Below are 15,984 nucleotides of genomic sequence, written 5' to 3' on the forward strand. Positions count from 1 at the left end.
GCCATTTTAATAATATTTATTCTGCCAATCCATGAACATGGAAGGTCTTTCCATCTTCTAAGATCTTCTTCGATTTCTTTTTTCAGTGTTTTATAATTTTCTTTGTAGAGATCTTTTACCTCCTTGGTCAAGTTTATTCCTAGGTATTTTATTTTTTTGTGGGAGATCCTGAGTGGAAGTGTTTTCTGAATTTCTTTTTCAGTGGATTTATGGTTGGTGTACAGGAAAGCTTCTGATTTTTTAAGGTTGATTTTGTATCCAGATACCTTGCTGAATTTGTTGATCAGTTCTATAAGCCTTTTGGTTGAGTTTGTTGGGTTTTCTAAGTATAGTATCATGTCATCTGCAAATAGTGAAAGCTTGAGTTCTTCTTTTCCTATTTGTACTCCTTTGATTTCCTTTTCTTGCCTTATTGCTCTGGCTAGAGTCTCTAGTACTATATTGAAGAGAAGTGGTGATAGTGGACATCCTTGTCTCGTTCCAGTTTTTAGGGGGAATTCTTGAAGTTTTTCCCCATTTAATATGATGTTGGCAGTGGGCCTATTGTAGATTGCCTTAATAATGTTGAGATATGTTCCTTCTATTCCAATTCTCTGCAGTGTTTTTATCATAAATGGATGTTGAATTTTATCAAATGCTTTTTCAGCATCTATTGAGATGATCATGTGGTTTTTGTCTTTGATTCTGTTTATATGATGAATTACATGGATTGATTTTCGTATATTGAACCAGCCTTGCATCCCTGGGATGAACCCTACCTGGTCATGGTGAATGATTTTCTTGATGTGGTTTTGAATGCGTGTTGCTAGTATTTTGTTTAATAGTTTTGCATCCAAGTTCATCAGAGATATAGGCCTGTAGTTTTCCTTCCTTGAACTGTCTTTATTCGGTTTGGGTATTAGTGTGATGTTGGCTTCATAGAATGTATTTGGGAGAGTCCCGGTTTTTTCTATTTCCCGAAATAGTTTGAGTAGTATTGGGATTAGTTCTCCTATAAAGGTTTTATAGAATTCACTTGGGAAACCATCTGGTCCTGGGCTTTTCTTTGATGGTAAGCTCTTTATTGCTGTTTCAATCTCTTTAATTGTTATTGGTTGGTTTAAGTGTTCTATATCTTCTTGACTCAGTTTAGGAAGGTTGTATTTATCTAGGAAGTTGTCGATTTCCTCCAGGTTTTCCATTTTGTTGGAGTATAGTTTTTCAAAGTAGTTTCTGATAATCCTCTGGATTTCTACGCTGTCAGTAGTAATGTCTCCTTTTTCATCCCTTATCTTCATAATTTGGGTTGATTCTCTCTTTTTTTTAGTTAGGTTGGCTAATGGTTTATCAATCTTGTTAATTTTTTCAAGAAACCAGCTTTTAGTTTTGTTGATTTTCTGTATTGTTTTTTTATTCTCTATTTCGTTAATTTCTGCTCTAATTTTAATAATTTCCCGTCTTCTGCTGGCTTTGGGGTTCAATTGTTCCTGCTTTTCAAGGGCTTTGAGGTGTGTCATAAGGCTATTTATTTGAAGATTTTCTGTTTTTCTTATGTGAGCACTCAGTGCTATAAATTTTCCTCTTAATACTGCCTTCAAAGTGTCCCAGAGGTTTTGATATGTTGTTTCTTTATTTTCATTTGTTTCTAGAAATTTCTTGATTTCACCTCTTACATCTTCTATGACCCATTCTTCATTCAGAAGTGTGGTGTTCAGTCTCCACATGTTTATGTTGTTTCTCTGAGTCTTCTTATAGTTGATTTCTAGTTTCATTCCATTATGGTCTGAAATGACACAGGGAAGTATGTAACATTTTTTAAATTTGCTAGTGCTCATTTTGTGTCCCAGGATGTGATCTATTTTGGAGAAGGTTCCATGAGCAGCTGAGAAAAATGTAAACTCTGCTGTAGTTGGGTGAAATATTCTATATGAGTCCAACAGGTCCATTTGGTTAATGGTGTTCTTTAGTTCTGAGACATCTTTACTGACCCTTTGTCTGGAAGATCGGTCTAGTATTGTGAGAGGTGTGTTGAAGTCTCCCAGTATTATTGTGTTGGGATTTATGTGTGACTTCATATCACAAAGAGTTTGATTTATGAAAGTAGCTGCCCCTATGTTTGGGGCATAGATGTTGATTATTGTTATTTCCTCTTGCTGGACTATTCCTTTTACCAGTAAGATGTGACCTTCTTTGTCTCTTCTAATAAGTTTGGGTTTGAAGTCTAACTTGTCTGATATCATAGTTGCTACTCCTGCTTGTCTTCGAGTACCATTAGCATGGATTACCTTGCTCCAGCCCTTTACCTTGAGTTTGTTCCTATCTTTACTTGTAAGGTGTGTTTCTTGTAAGCAGCAGATGGATGGATTCTGGCTTTTAATCCATTTTGCCACTTTATGTCTTTTTATTGGGGAGTTGAGGCCGTTTACATTAAGTGTGATTATAGAGAGATAATTTTTAATTCCCAACATGTTAAGATCTTATTTCTGTTTAAGATACTGTTTATTCTTCTTTGCTTAGTTGTCTGCTGGATGGGAATTCTTGTTTCTTTGGTTCTGGCGTGTATTACCCATTTCCTCTTTGCAGTTAATCTCCTTGAGTATTTTCTCTAGCGCTGGTTTTGAAGACATAAATTCCTTCAGTTGCTGTTTGTCATGGAAGCTTCTTATTTCCCCATCTAATTTGATGGATAGTTTTGCTGGGTAGGAAATTTTTGGCTGGAAGTTGTTTTCTTTCAGAGTTTGGAATATGTTACTCCAAGCCCTTCTGGCTTTCATAACTTGGTTTGGGAAGTCTGGAGTGATTCTAATTGGTTTGCCTCTGTATGTCACGTGGCCTTTTGTTTTTGTTGCCTTTAAGATTCTCTCCTTGGCTTCCACATTAGTCATTTTGACAATTATGTGGCGTGGGGATCCTCTTCTCTGATCCTGTCTAAAGGGAGTTCTATAAGTTTCCTGGATCTGTGTATCGACCTCTTGCTCTATGTTTGGAAAATTTTCTGCTATTACTTCCTTGAAGAGATTGTTGATCCCTTTGGTTTCACCTTCTTTTCCCTCCTCTATTCCAATTATTCTTAGGTTAGCTCTCTTGAAATGGGCCCATATTTCTTCAATGTCAGATTCCTGCTGTCGGGTTTTTTTTTTCTAAATTAGAAACTATGCGTTCATTTTTAGAATGATCATCTTCAAGGAGCGAGATTCTATTCTCCATGTGGTCTAATCTGTTGTTTATACTTTGGATTGAGGCCTTTACTTCATTAATTGCATCCTTTATCTCTTTTTGACTCTCTCTAAATTCTTTTCGAAAGTCCTCTATTATTTCTAAAGTTATTTTCCTAATTTGATCTTCTAGAGATCTTTGGATTTCTGTGTTATCAGATTCTGATGTTGTGGGGTTGTTGGCATTCACTGCTCCATTGTTATTTCTCTTTCCCATGATTTTGGAAGTTTGTGCCTTCTCTGGGTTCTTCCCCGAGTCACTACGAGTTCACTTAAGATGCTCCGGATCTCGTGTCTGTGGTATCTCAGTCACCACTACTCCTTAACTGGTTTGTATCACAAAGTCTCAGACCCAGGGAGTCAATCAAGGCTGCTTAGACCGTGGGGAGTGCCAAGTTGGGCGTTCTCCAGTGGGGAGTTGTGACTATGGTATGATATCTCTGCCACTGCCACTCCCCCCCTGGGCTGCACTGCTAAAATCTCCGACCCAGGGAGACTATCTGCGCAAGTCCCTGGGAGCGCAGTACTGGGATTTCTTCCCTAGGGGTCACAATTTGACTCACGGTTATTGAGTGCGCTGATGGAGCTGTAGTGAACTTGGTGGATTCGCTGCTGCCGCCACTGGCAATATGGCACCACTGCCACGCCCTTGGCCGTGATGCGGCGTATTTCTTCTCTGGTTTTGAACTCCGCTCTGAGTCCCTGCCAGTTGTGCTGTGCTCGGCCCTTGGGAGCTTTAGATGTTCCCTGCACCAACAAAACTGCTGACTGCCGCCCGGCTGTTCAGCACCTGCTCACCTCAGCTCGGTGTCAACCGCTCCTCTCAGGCTCCTGGTGGCTGGTTGAATGGATTGGTCTAGGGCCGTCCGGTGAACTCACCACTGCCGCCAGCAGTAAGACGCTGCTTCTGCGTCCTAGGCCGCGAGGCCAAAGTACCTCCTCTCTGGATTTGAGCTCTGTTTTGAGTCTCCCTCCTCTCTGGAGCCTGGTGCTGCTAGGGGAGATGTAGGCCGCTCCGCTCCGGCCGCTCTGCGCCCGGCTCTGGCTGCTCTGCACCGCGGGTCTGGCCACTCCGGCCGCTCTGGCCGTTCCGCAACGCGGCTCTGGCTGCTCCGACTGTTCTGGCCGCTCCGCTCCGGCTGTTCTGGCCGCTCTGCTCGGCTGCTCTGGCCGCTCCGCTCAGCTGTTCTGGCCGCTCCGCTCCGGCTGCTCCAGCCGCTCCACTCCGCGGCTCTGGCCACTCCGCGCGGCCGCTCCAGGCAATCCGCGCTGCGGCTCTGGCTGCTCCGGCTGTTCTGGCCACTCCGCTTGGCTGTTCTGGCCGCTCTACTCGGCTGCTCTGAACCGCGGCTTCGGCTGCTCTGCACCGCGGGTCTGGCCACTCCGGCCGCTCTGGCGGTTCCGCGACGCGGCAGGCCGCTCCACTCTGCGGCTCCCCCCAATCCGCGCTGCGGCTCTGGCCGCTCAGCGCCGCGCGGGCGCGGCACTTCGGGCTGGTTTTTTTCTGGTGTCTTGTTTTTCCAGCCCTTTTTCTCTGTCCCTTGTAGTTACCGTTTTTATTTCTTTGCTGGTGGTGTTTTCTGGCTCTGAAAGGCGCTGGTTTTGTGGTAGTAGAGTTGGATTGTTAGCGGGACTTGTAAGTGCCGCTTTCCTCCGTCGCCATCTTCCCGGAAGACCTGGACTGAGTGTTTCAAGTAAACTTTCAAATGAGAATAGTTGTGTTGGTATTTTTAAATAAATATTTTTGTATTTTAAAAGCGATGTGTACTTACATCCTTTTCTCATTGGGTTCCCTTTGTGTCTCCTGTTGCAAGGAGTTGGTGGCGGGGTGGGGATGGGAAGGACAGGGGTGATATACCAGAAGCTCTGGGAAGCTCTTTACAGTGATTGTATTCATGCCAGCCTTAGAACTGACTCCATGTTACACCTTTGGGCAGTCCTCAGCTTTAGGCAGTAGAACCATCAGGGGGTCATCGGTGGTCCGGCTAAAGCTTCAGCTACAACCTACACTCTTATTTTGGAGTCCCTTTTCATTACTCACCCTATCTTTCTCCAATCTAAAGGAAGAGAAAGATAATGAAAAAGAAAAACAAGAAAAAAAATTGAATCAAATCCTTTGCCTCTTCTAATTTTTTTCAGAGAATTAACTTGCATTGTATATATTTATTTTTATAACCCTTCTTATTGTTTGTACTTACTATAAGTTTGTCATAGAAATGAGGGGAAAAAATGGGGGGGGTACTTTGCAGTAAATGCAGTGTGCTTTTGTCAGTGCTTTATGGTTGGAAGAATTCCTGATTACTTATCCCTTAAAGATATTTTTAAGTTTTTGTGCTTTCAAGGAAATTTTCAAATGAGAATAGTTGTGTTGATTTTTAAGTAAGTATTTTTGAATTTTAAAAGTTATTATTTTCAGAAATAATGGATATTTTCCTTGGGATTCTAGTTATACGTTGATTGCTACTTAAGTGTACCTTACTGAGTTCCACACTGATTTATGTAATAGGAAGATGAAAGTCTAGTTCTCCATGTTCAGTAGTGATTTATCTGATGTTCCTGAGTCTTCTCTTTAGTTGCCAGCTACAAGCACACCTGGTTATTTATTAGTACACATTGAGCTCCTTGATATATTGTGGACTTATTTCTTCTGCTGATGAGTTCTTCAGTTACTTTTAGTCTTGTCTTCTCCCTCATTGTCCTATACCCAATAAACTCTCTCTTTAGACTTGAGTATGTTTGTTTTATATAAGTCTATCTATAGGTGACTGCTTCTCATAATAAAGTTACTTAGGTGACATACTTTTGCAGAGTTTATCCTATCTTTAATGTTTCCTTTATTTCTTTTCAAATTTAGTTTTAACTGCCATATAAGTGATAATAAGAATTGGTAATCAAAAATGGCCTCAAGTATACATGGTGACTATATAGCATAATAAACTGGCCTCTGTATCAGAAAAGAAAAAGGATGTTTTTCCCACCCCAAATAAACTACAGGGCAGAAAAATCTAGTGTTTATTGTTGTAAAGAGAAACTATGTTATTTTAGTACTCAGAGAACCTTGCTTTATTTGACAAACAAAACATGCCATCTGATAAAGAAGCCCCTGAAAGGTTCTTTCTTAGTTTCTCATGTCATATTTATTTTTCAAATCAACTCACAAATATCTGTTTTCCCTAGGTTTTGCTGGCACACCTGGATATCTTTCTCCAGAAGTTTTACGTAAAGATCCTTATGGAAAACCAGTGGATATGTGGGCATGTGGTAAGGAATTATATTTTTAAGCAAATTTGGCAGTATTTTAATATCTTAGTCTGTTTGGATTACTGTGACAAACCATCAGTGACTGGGTGACGTAAACAGCAAAAAAAAAAAAAAAATTAGTTCTCATAGTTCTAGAGGCTAGAAAGTACAGGATCAAGCTGCTGGCAGATTCAGTGTCTGTTGAGAGGCTGCTTCTTAGTTTGTAAAGGGCCAACTTTGCTTTGAGAGGGTCTCATGTGGTAGAAAGGCAATGGAGCTCTCCATCGTCTCTTTTTTAAAGACACTAACATCATTCCTGAGGCCTTCTAATAACCATTATATTTGAGGTTAGGATTTTTTGGAGGGTACTGGAGAGTGAACCCAGGGGCATTCTACCTCAAAGATACACCCCCCATCCCTACTTTTTATTTTTTATTTTGAAACAGGGTCTCACTAAGTTGCAGAGGGCCTCACTAAGTAGCTGAGGCTGTCCTCAAACTGAGATCCTCCTGTCTCAGCTTCCCAAGTACTGGGATTACAAGCGTGCACCACCATACCTGGCAGGGTTAGGATTTTAGTATATGGATTTAAGAAAAATACATTTATTAATTATAAACTAGTATTATTATAATTTATAATAGTATCTTTTACTTGAAGTTGGTATTCTCTAGTGATCAATTCAGAATTTCTTAAAAGAAATTCTCAAACTTTAGCATATAGTAAGATTTTATGGAGAGCTGGTTAGCACAGATTGTTGATCCAATAGGTCTTGGGTGGGAACATTTACATGCTTAACAAGTTCTCAGGTAAGATTAATGCATAGGTCTTAGAAACACTTTTTGAGAACAAGAATACAGACTACACACACACACACACACACACACACACACACACACACACACAGTAATTATGCATCAGTGCTGCTTCCTCTTAACTGATCCAAACAACCCTTCCAACAAATACCATGTTTTCTTTCCCAAGATACCTGGCAATGGCAAAAGAAAAGATCTTGGAAAATAAGAAATTATCTTATGAGCACTGAACTCTGTTTTAAACCAACTCTAGAGAAAGAAAGAAAGAAAGAAAGAAAGAAAGAAAGAAAGAAAGGGAAAGAAAGGAAAAGAAAATTTTCCTGTGCAGATTCAAAGACATAAAATAGAGAGAATTTACACTTTGGGTTTTTTTTATATTTCTACATTGCAACATATATTTCAAATAGGTTAAAGACTGAAATAAGCCAGGCATGGTCACATACAACTATAATCCCAATACTTGGGAGACTGAGACAGGATGATAACGTGTTTGAAGCCAGCCTCTGTAACTTAGTGAGACCTTGTTTCAAAATAAAAGAGGCTGGGGCTATAAACAAAAGGTAGAATACCCCTGGGTTCAGTCCCCAGTATCTAAAAAGAAAAACACAAAGACTGAAATAACTACAAAAAATTTTACTATGGTTACTATCAACACAAATTAGTCCTCTAAGTTCTTTTTTTTTTTTTTTTTTTTTGTGGCACTGAGGATGGAACCCAGAGGCATTCTGCCTCCAAGCTACACCCCCCATCCTATATTTTTTATTCTTTTTATTTTTTGAAACAAGGTCTCACTGCGTTGTGAAGGGCCTCACTATGTAGCTGAGGCTATCTGCCAACCACAATCTTCCAGTCTCCTCCGCCTCCCGAATGCTGGGATTACAAGTGTGTGCCACCACACCTGGCCTTTCTTTAAGTTCTTGACAGTGTCATTGCTGCTGGTCTGTAAGTAGGTGTTCAAATAACATAGTTTGGCTCCAGTGTGCTACAAACAGATTTCATTGCCTTTGGTGTTTGTCAGCAAGCCTAGAAGGAGATGATTAAAACTCATTTAGAGACTAAAAATAACTTCAGATTTGGTTTTACTTTTTTAAGTAAATTCATTATTCATCACCACTACTTCATAGAGAGAGATTATCCCACACTATATTTCTTGTCAACTTGATGTCTTTAGCAACAACTTGGTATTAATCCTTACCTGATTGAATGTTGTGCCTTTCACAATTATCTCATTGCCTGAGAAGGCTTTTCTGAGCAGGTGTTGTAGTCACAGCACCTGGATTCAAGTCTTTGCTCTGCACCTGCTAACCTTCTCTCCTTAGTATCGCTGAGCTGGTTTCTTTATTTGTTAAGACTACCCTGTAGAATTGTAGGAGAATCAAATAAGGTAGCTTTAAGTTGAAACATTTTTTATTCTGTAAAGTAACTTAAAATGCAAATAGCCATTATCATTCTGAATATGAAAAATAATACTTAATGAAAGCTAAGGTCTTGGGCATGCCCGGGCTCTGTTTTCTTCCCACCTGAGAGTATGTTCTATCATGACCTCTCAAATGCCTTTGAGTTAGAGCACTATTGCGAAATGTTCTTGTCCAAATCTAAATACTAATCGCAGATAGCTGGAATAAGTCTCTTGCCACAAATCAGCTCGCAGCACATGTCTTCTGCTGATGGGCTCAGGCCAGAGTGGCCTGAAAGTCAGACAGACATTGATGGATGTGGTGGGAGACACAGGCATATTCTTTAAAACATTTTATAACACTATAGAGCCATTTCTGTGAAGTATAGAGGAGCACAGGTAGAAGGCTGCATTTGGACTGTGAGCTCTAGAGGGACAGTGCTATGTGCAGTGGTCAGTGACAAGGGGAAGGATGCCTTGGCACCGTGGTGTTTCCGTCTCTCCTGCTGGCTGGAAGGCCTTGTCTAGCCTCCACTGCCTTTTTCTAATTTCCTCCTTATCTTCTTTTCTTTTCTTTTTTTTTTTTTTTCCCATGGTACTGGGGTTCCTGGAAGCCCTATTACCTTCGGGCTACACTCCCAGACCTATTTTATACTTTTTTATTTTTGGAAACAGGGTCTCCTAAGCCAGCGAGGCTGGCTTCGAACCTGCGCGATCCTCCTGTCTCTGCCTCCCAAGCGCGGGGATTACAAGCGTGCGCCACCACACCCGGCCTTCTTTTTTTTTTTTTTGGTCTCCTCCCTCCCTTCCAACTCATAGGTATTATACAGTGTCTACAGTGGTTAAGAGAACTGATTCCTCCTTGCTGGACAGCAGAGCATAAATTATTTAGCCAGCCTCCTCTAATAAATGAAAATAATAATAGTACTTGCCTCATAGGACTGCTGAGTTTTTTTCATACAGTTATTGTTAGTTACCATTACTAATATTATTATTAGAAAATATTTCCTTAGAAATGAATTTCTGGACTACTAATATGTAGCCTTATTATAGACTTAACAATTTAGAATAAATGACTGTATTTCTAATAAGACCAGCTGAATATTATTATGCCCTTATCTGATTTATCAGAATACTAAATACATACTTTCTGTTTCTTTCTTTACTTTCTAAATTATTTACATTCATTCTTTTATTCTACAGAAGATATTATCATAAAAATTTTGCAATTTTTGAATCATAGTGTATTCATTCAAATAATTTAAAGCATTTTATTCTTACATTAAAACATTTTTCACAAGATGTAAATTTTATTGGTTTTAAAGAACATCAGATTTTGCCAGGCGTGGTGGCGCATGCTTGTAATCCCCGCGCTTAGGAGGCAGAGACAGGAGGATCGCGCAGGTTCAAAGATAGCCTCGATGGCTTAAGAGACCCTGTTTCTAAATAAAAATATAAAAAATAGGTCTGGGAGTGTAGCCCAGAGGTAGAAGGGTTTCCAGGAACCCTAGTACCACCAAAAAAGATTAAAAATATGAGATCTTTTAAAAAGAAATCTCCAAAACAGGTATTTTTGAACTAGAGATTCCTCCCTGGCTACTCAGCAGAATCAGCATTGAAACATGTATAGACAGAGAGATCCAGATCTTACCTGTGCCCTTTATGACATCCTGATCTCACCTGGGCCCTCTGTGACATTAAGATAACACCTCAGTTTTAGTGGATCTGAGCTGTGTGCAGGCAGCTGCATTGTTAATAACCTATGATATATCATCAGAGCACACACCCACTGTCTTAAACTCCCCAAGCACACTGTGTTCAATTTTAATATTACTTTGGTAAAATTCAGGCCATTTGGTTTCTGACTTTTCTGTTTGAATACATTTCTATGATATAGCTTGTATATCTAATATTTTTAAATAATGAGATATTATATAATAATGGGACATCATATCTGTGAAACTTATGGATAGAAGCTCTAACTTTGCTGGGTGCAAGAGGAAAGAGAGGTAGGTGAAAAGCTATTTCCCTCCTGTCTGAGCTTTAAACAGTCTTAAAACACTATAAGTAAATATTCAATAGATAGATACTACATATAAAGATATAGATGTGCATGTGCTCACACACAAACACACACAGTCTTATGTATGACTCTCCAGAAACTTGAAGCCATAGAACATCTTACAGATTTCATCCCCAATTTTGCGATGGCCAAAATACCTTTTCTTTTTCTCTCTTCTATTCTTGCTTTTGCTTTTTTTATATATGCACTTTTATTGGTATATAATAATTATACATCACAGTGAGGTTCAAAGTGATACAAACACACACACACACTCAGCACTGGGTGTGTTTTCCTCCAGATCCCACAGCGCTCCCCACCTCCTCACACATGTTAGTGAGATGGGTAGTGATACCTTCATATATGGACATAGCAATGGTGAACTGTTCCCTTAATCAGCTGTTTTCTTCATGCATTATCCTACAAACAGCTGAATTCCTTTGAGATAAGCCATGCCTCAGTTAAAGCATAGATTTGCAGGAGCCTATCTTTAGAGACCACGTGAACCTTTAAGTTGTGTGACTAAAAGTGCACTGGGGTCTCACAGCTTACTATGGTATTCTGATATTACTCTGATATTATTCTGCTATTTGAGGAAAAAGGCCATTACTAGGAACATTCTCATCATCATTATAATAATATTTTATTTTGTTAAATAATTTTTTTTTTGCAGTACTAGGGATTGAACCCAGGTACATTCTCTTTCTGAGCTGCATCCCCAGCTCTTTATATTTTTTTTTATTGTGAAACAGTATTTTTATTTTGAAACAAGTACTGGTATTAAAAGCATTTTCCACCACTCCTGGCTATCATCATCATAATTAGTAGTAGTGGTAGTAGTAGTAGTGGTGGTGGTGGTAGTAGTAGTAGTAGTAGTAGTAGTAGTAGTAGTAATTCAAGAGCATTCTCCCTCCGAGCTTTTTTTCTTTTTTTTTTTTTTAACAGGGTTTGGATACGTTGCTGAGGGTCACACTGAGTTGCTGAGACTGGCCTCTAAACTGTTATACTCCTATCTAAACTGTTATACTCCTATCTCAGCCTCATCTCAAATGCCTGGCTCATAATGAATTTTTTGTTACATTTCTGGTTTATTGCTACTGGTTTCGAATTGCTGTTTTGTCATTTGATTTATGTCTCTTCCCTCAGATGGCATGCAAATTACTTTAAATTCACTTTTTTTTTATAAGATGATGTATTCTTGCTCTCAATAACCACCAAGGTAATATGCAGGTTATTTGATTGCTTTGGGGATATGGCTTACCTTCAGGCAAACACTCTTTCAACCATCAGTCATTAGTGACTCTTGCCAATTATTCTTTTCAAAAATAGACTCTGAGTTGTGTGATAGGAAATGTCACTACTCAGATTTAAAAAAAAATGCAAAACAATCCATTGAAGAGAATGGCAGCTAGTCTTCTAAGTGAACTAACATGTGAGCACCCATTATAACAGGTCTTTTGTCATTTTGTCAGTCGACACTGAGCAAAATGAAGCATAGCATTGGTACAGTGACTAAAAGAAGTCTGTACATTATTGTTATTAGAAGCATGCAATTACCTGCACAGGAAATCTCAAATATCACCATTACCTTGCTTTTGTGATCTCACACAGAGCCTGGTCTGCCTATACTTGGTCTTTGAAAACAGCTAGTCCATTACTGGAACATAAATAATAGACATTAATGAAGCCAGAACACAGCCTGGTGCTCTGCTCTTCACAACAGTAAACTGATTATTTTGATGGGTGTGTGTGTGTGTGTGTGTGTGTGTGTGTGTGTGTGTGTGTGTGTATTTATAGCCACTTCCACAATTCCCTAATGCAGTGAGAAGATATTTATAGATGGCAGTGGGTCACTGGTTTTTTAACACAGTTTCTTCTCTGTTTGGCTTAAAGGAGAGAAAGGAAGGAAGGAGAAGAAAAGAAAAGGCAAGGCATTGCTCTTAGCAGTTAGGAGTGGTAATAATTAGAGACTGTCATGGCAGGTACCATGACTTTGGACAAACCTCTGGAATGTTACAGAAAAATGTTTCTTTTCTTCCTGCATAGTGAGTTTAGGTTTAGCAGTTACATGATTTCTGGGATGCTTTCTATGCTTCAGTTGGGATAGGGCAAGAGGAGGCATCTTTATCATTTTGGAACCCCACTGGATACTTTGTTGCTACTACTAGTTTTGTAATTACTTTACACCAGGCCATTACATATGTGCCTCATAATTAGAAAAGTTTTCTCCCTTCATTCTTTATCACCTACAACAGTCTTCAACCCCTGTGGCCTTACTTGCAAACATGATGTTTGTCAATCCTCTCTCTTACACTGAACTTATTGTATTAAACCTCTAGATTTAGAATGTGTGGTGTCCCTACCTTGCTGTATTTTTAAATTCTTCATTCTTCACACAGACTTCATTCTTCAGAGTGACCAAAAGTGCTTATCAAAAGTTCAGCTTCAGAACCCCTGAATGAAAATCTCAGGTCATATGATCCAACAACCCCACTTCTAAAAGAACTGAAAGCAGGGTCTTGAAGAAATAATTTCATACCTAGTTTCATAATAGCCAAGAGGAGGAAGCAAGCCAAATGTCCATGGATAGATGAATGGCTTAAACAAAATGCAGTATACACACACACACACTCTCTCTCTCTCTCTCTCTCTCTCTCTCTCTCTCTCTCTCTCTCTCTCTCCAATGTTGTGCAACCTTACTCAGGTGCCATGGTGTACACCTTTACTTCTAGAACTGGGAAGGCTCAGACAAGAGGGTGGCAGGTTCAAGGACAGCCTCAGCAATTTAGAAAGACCTTCAGCAACTTATTGAAACCCTATTTCAAAATTAAAAAAATAAACAGGGTTGGGAGTGTGGCTCAGAGGTGGAATGCCCATAGGTTATTCCTGTTTTTTTTTAACCAATAAGACAATAAGAGAATGTTATGCAACCTTACAAATAAAGGAACATTTTTTTATTCTTTATTTTGAAACAGGGTTTCACTGAGTTCTAAAGGGCCTCACTAAGTAGTAGCTGAGGCTGTCCTCAAACAGCAATCCTTCCGTCTCAGCCTCCCAAATGCTGGGATTACAAGCATGTGCCACCACGCCCGGCATATAAAGTAAATTGTATAACATGGTATAATATGGATAAACCTTAAGGACAATACACTAATCAAAATTAAGCAGCCACTGTGGTGGCTCACACTTGTAATCCCAGCATTCAGGAGGCTAAGACAGGAGGATTGCGGATGCGGACAGCCTCAGCTACTTAGCGAGACACTTTGCAACTCAGTGAGACCCTGTTTCAAAATAAAGAATAAAAAATAGGGCAGGGAGTGTAAGCTTAGAGATAGAATGCCCCTGGTTTCCATCCCCAGTACTGCAAAATAAATAAATAAATAAATAAAAGCCAGCCGCAAAAGGAAAAATATGATTCAATTCTTATGAAGTATCTGAAATAGTCAAATCCATAGAAATAGGAAGTAATATAATTACCAAGGATTGGGGAATGGGAGAGAGAAAATCAGTGTTTACTGGGTGTAGTTCTGTGTTATAAGATGAAAGTTTCAGTGATCTGCTTCACAGCAGTGTGACTGTACTTAACACTTCTGATAATTACAATTACAAACTACATCTAGTTAATATACAATTTGGATGTGTTTAAATATAATTTTATTTGGTTTTTGAGGGGAGTTTTGGTGGGGTTTTTTTTTTGTTTTGTTTTTTGGATTTGGTTTTTTTTTTTTTTTTTTTGCAGGTCTGGGGATGGAACCTATGGGCATTCAACCTCAGAGCTACACCCCCTGCCCTATTGTTTATTCTTTATTTTGAAACCGGGTCTCACTGAGTTGCAGAGGGCCTCACTAGGTAGCTGAGGCTGGCCGCGAACCACGATCCTCCTGTCTCAGCATCCCAAATGTTGGGATTACAAGCATGCGCCACCACGCCTGGCCTTTATTTGTTTTTTAACACAGTGGGAAAATAAAGTCTCTTGCTTGAGAGGCTTAGGAATTTGCACTTCAGCATGCTTGCCAGGTGATTCTGAGCAGCACTAAAGTGCTATTTGTAATTTCCTTTAGGGCAGCAGTTTTGAAGATTCCCACACAGTGTGTAACAATGGTTGCAAACAGGTGCTAGCTTAGTTAGTTGAAGCTGCTTTAACAAAGTAATGCAGACAGAGTTCCCGATGCTTAAAGTCAAAGATAAAGGTGCAAGTTTGATGGGGTCTGGCTCTGGTAGGGCCCTTGTCAAAGTTACAACCTACGAACTTTTTCTTGTGCCCTCACATGACAATAAGCTAGCCAGCTAGCTCTCTGGACTCTTCTTATGAGGTCACTAATCCCATCAGGAGCATTAGGACCCTCCTGACCTAAGTGCCTCCTCCAAAGTGACCAGCTGCCTCCTCCTCCTCTGACATCACACTGAGATTAGAATGTCAACATGTACATTTTAGGGGAACACAAACATTTAGGGCATTGCACGTGGTCCACGAATGTCTTAGACAGATATATAGATCTTTTATTGGGAGGGGACATTGACATTTACTATATATCTTTACTTTATCCATTTCTTTATTTGGGCATTGAAAATTAAACCCTCTACTTCTGAGGTATAACACCGGCTGTATCTTATTTTTTAGTTTGAAGTAAGGTCTCACTAAGTTGCTGGGGCTGGCTTTGAACCTCCTGACTCAGCCTCTCAAGTACTGGGATTACAGGAGTGTGCCACCACACCCAGCTTCTTTATAATTGATTATGAGGAGATGTGGCTAAAACTTCCCAGTTTGTGACTTCTCTGACATAACTGAAAGAACAGCCAACCTGATGCTTTGGTACTGTGTAGTGGCCATCCCTGGGTGGGTGTTTTGTTTTCAGTACTGGGGATTGGACCCAGGGCATTCTACCTCCAAGTTACACCCCTATGTTTTATTCTTTATTGGAAACAAGGTTTCACTAAGTTGCAAAGGACCTCACTAAGTAGCTTAGGCTGGTAGAGAACCTAGATCCTCCTGTCTCAGCCTCCCAAGTACTGGGATTACCAGCATGTACCACGCTTAGCTGGTAGGTGGGTATTTTGCTTTTCTTTTGCTTAAGGTACTACAACATAATGGAAGTTATCCACGCCTGTCCCTTGTACAGTTATTTGTGCACTTCCGAATGCCACGTGCATTTGTATGTCATTTCACAGTGGGTGAGTGGATGTCTTGAGAAGATTGTTCCATTAACTTCCCTCTACTGAGAATTCTCAAAATTTCTTCTTAGTCTCTTCTTTCATAAAACCAGCCTTTAGAATGTTTAA

The 15,984-nt window shown here is 39.8% G+C and overlaps 1 protein-coding gene across 20 annotated transcripts in view; it reads left to right on the plus strand.

Annotated features, from left to right (window-relative positions):
• CAMK2D (calcium/calmodulin dependent protein kinase II delta) overlaps positions 1 to 15,984 on the plus strand; it is a gene marked incomplete at both ends in the record, with an annotated part of 339,011 nt that overhangs the window by 266,111 nt on the left and 56,916 nt on the right. For all 20 annotated transcript variants that reach the window (XM_080697513.1, XM_080697528.1, XM_080697516.1 and 17 more), the window contains one exon: positions 6,372 to 6,455. In XM_080697513.1, coding sequence (XP_080553639.1) covers positions 6,372 to 6,455 — 84 coding nt within the window. The remainder of the gene's footprint in view (positions 1 to 6,371; positions 6,456 to 15,984) is intronic.

Source organism: Muscardinus avellanarius (genome assembly GCF_963383645.1).
Source record: "Muscardinus avellanarius genome assembly, chromosome: 6".
Lineage (NCBI taxonomy): Eukaryota > Metazoa > Chordata > Mammalia > Rodentia > Gliridae > Muscardinus > Muscardinus avellanarius.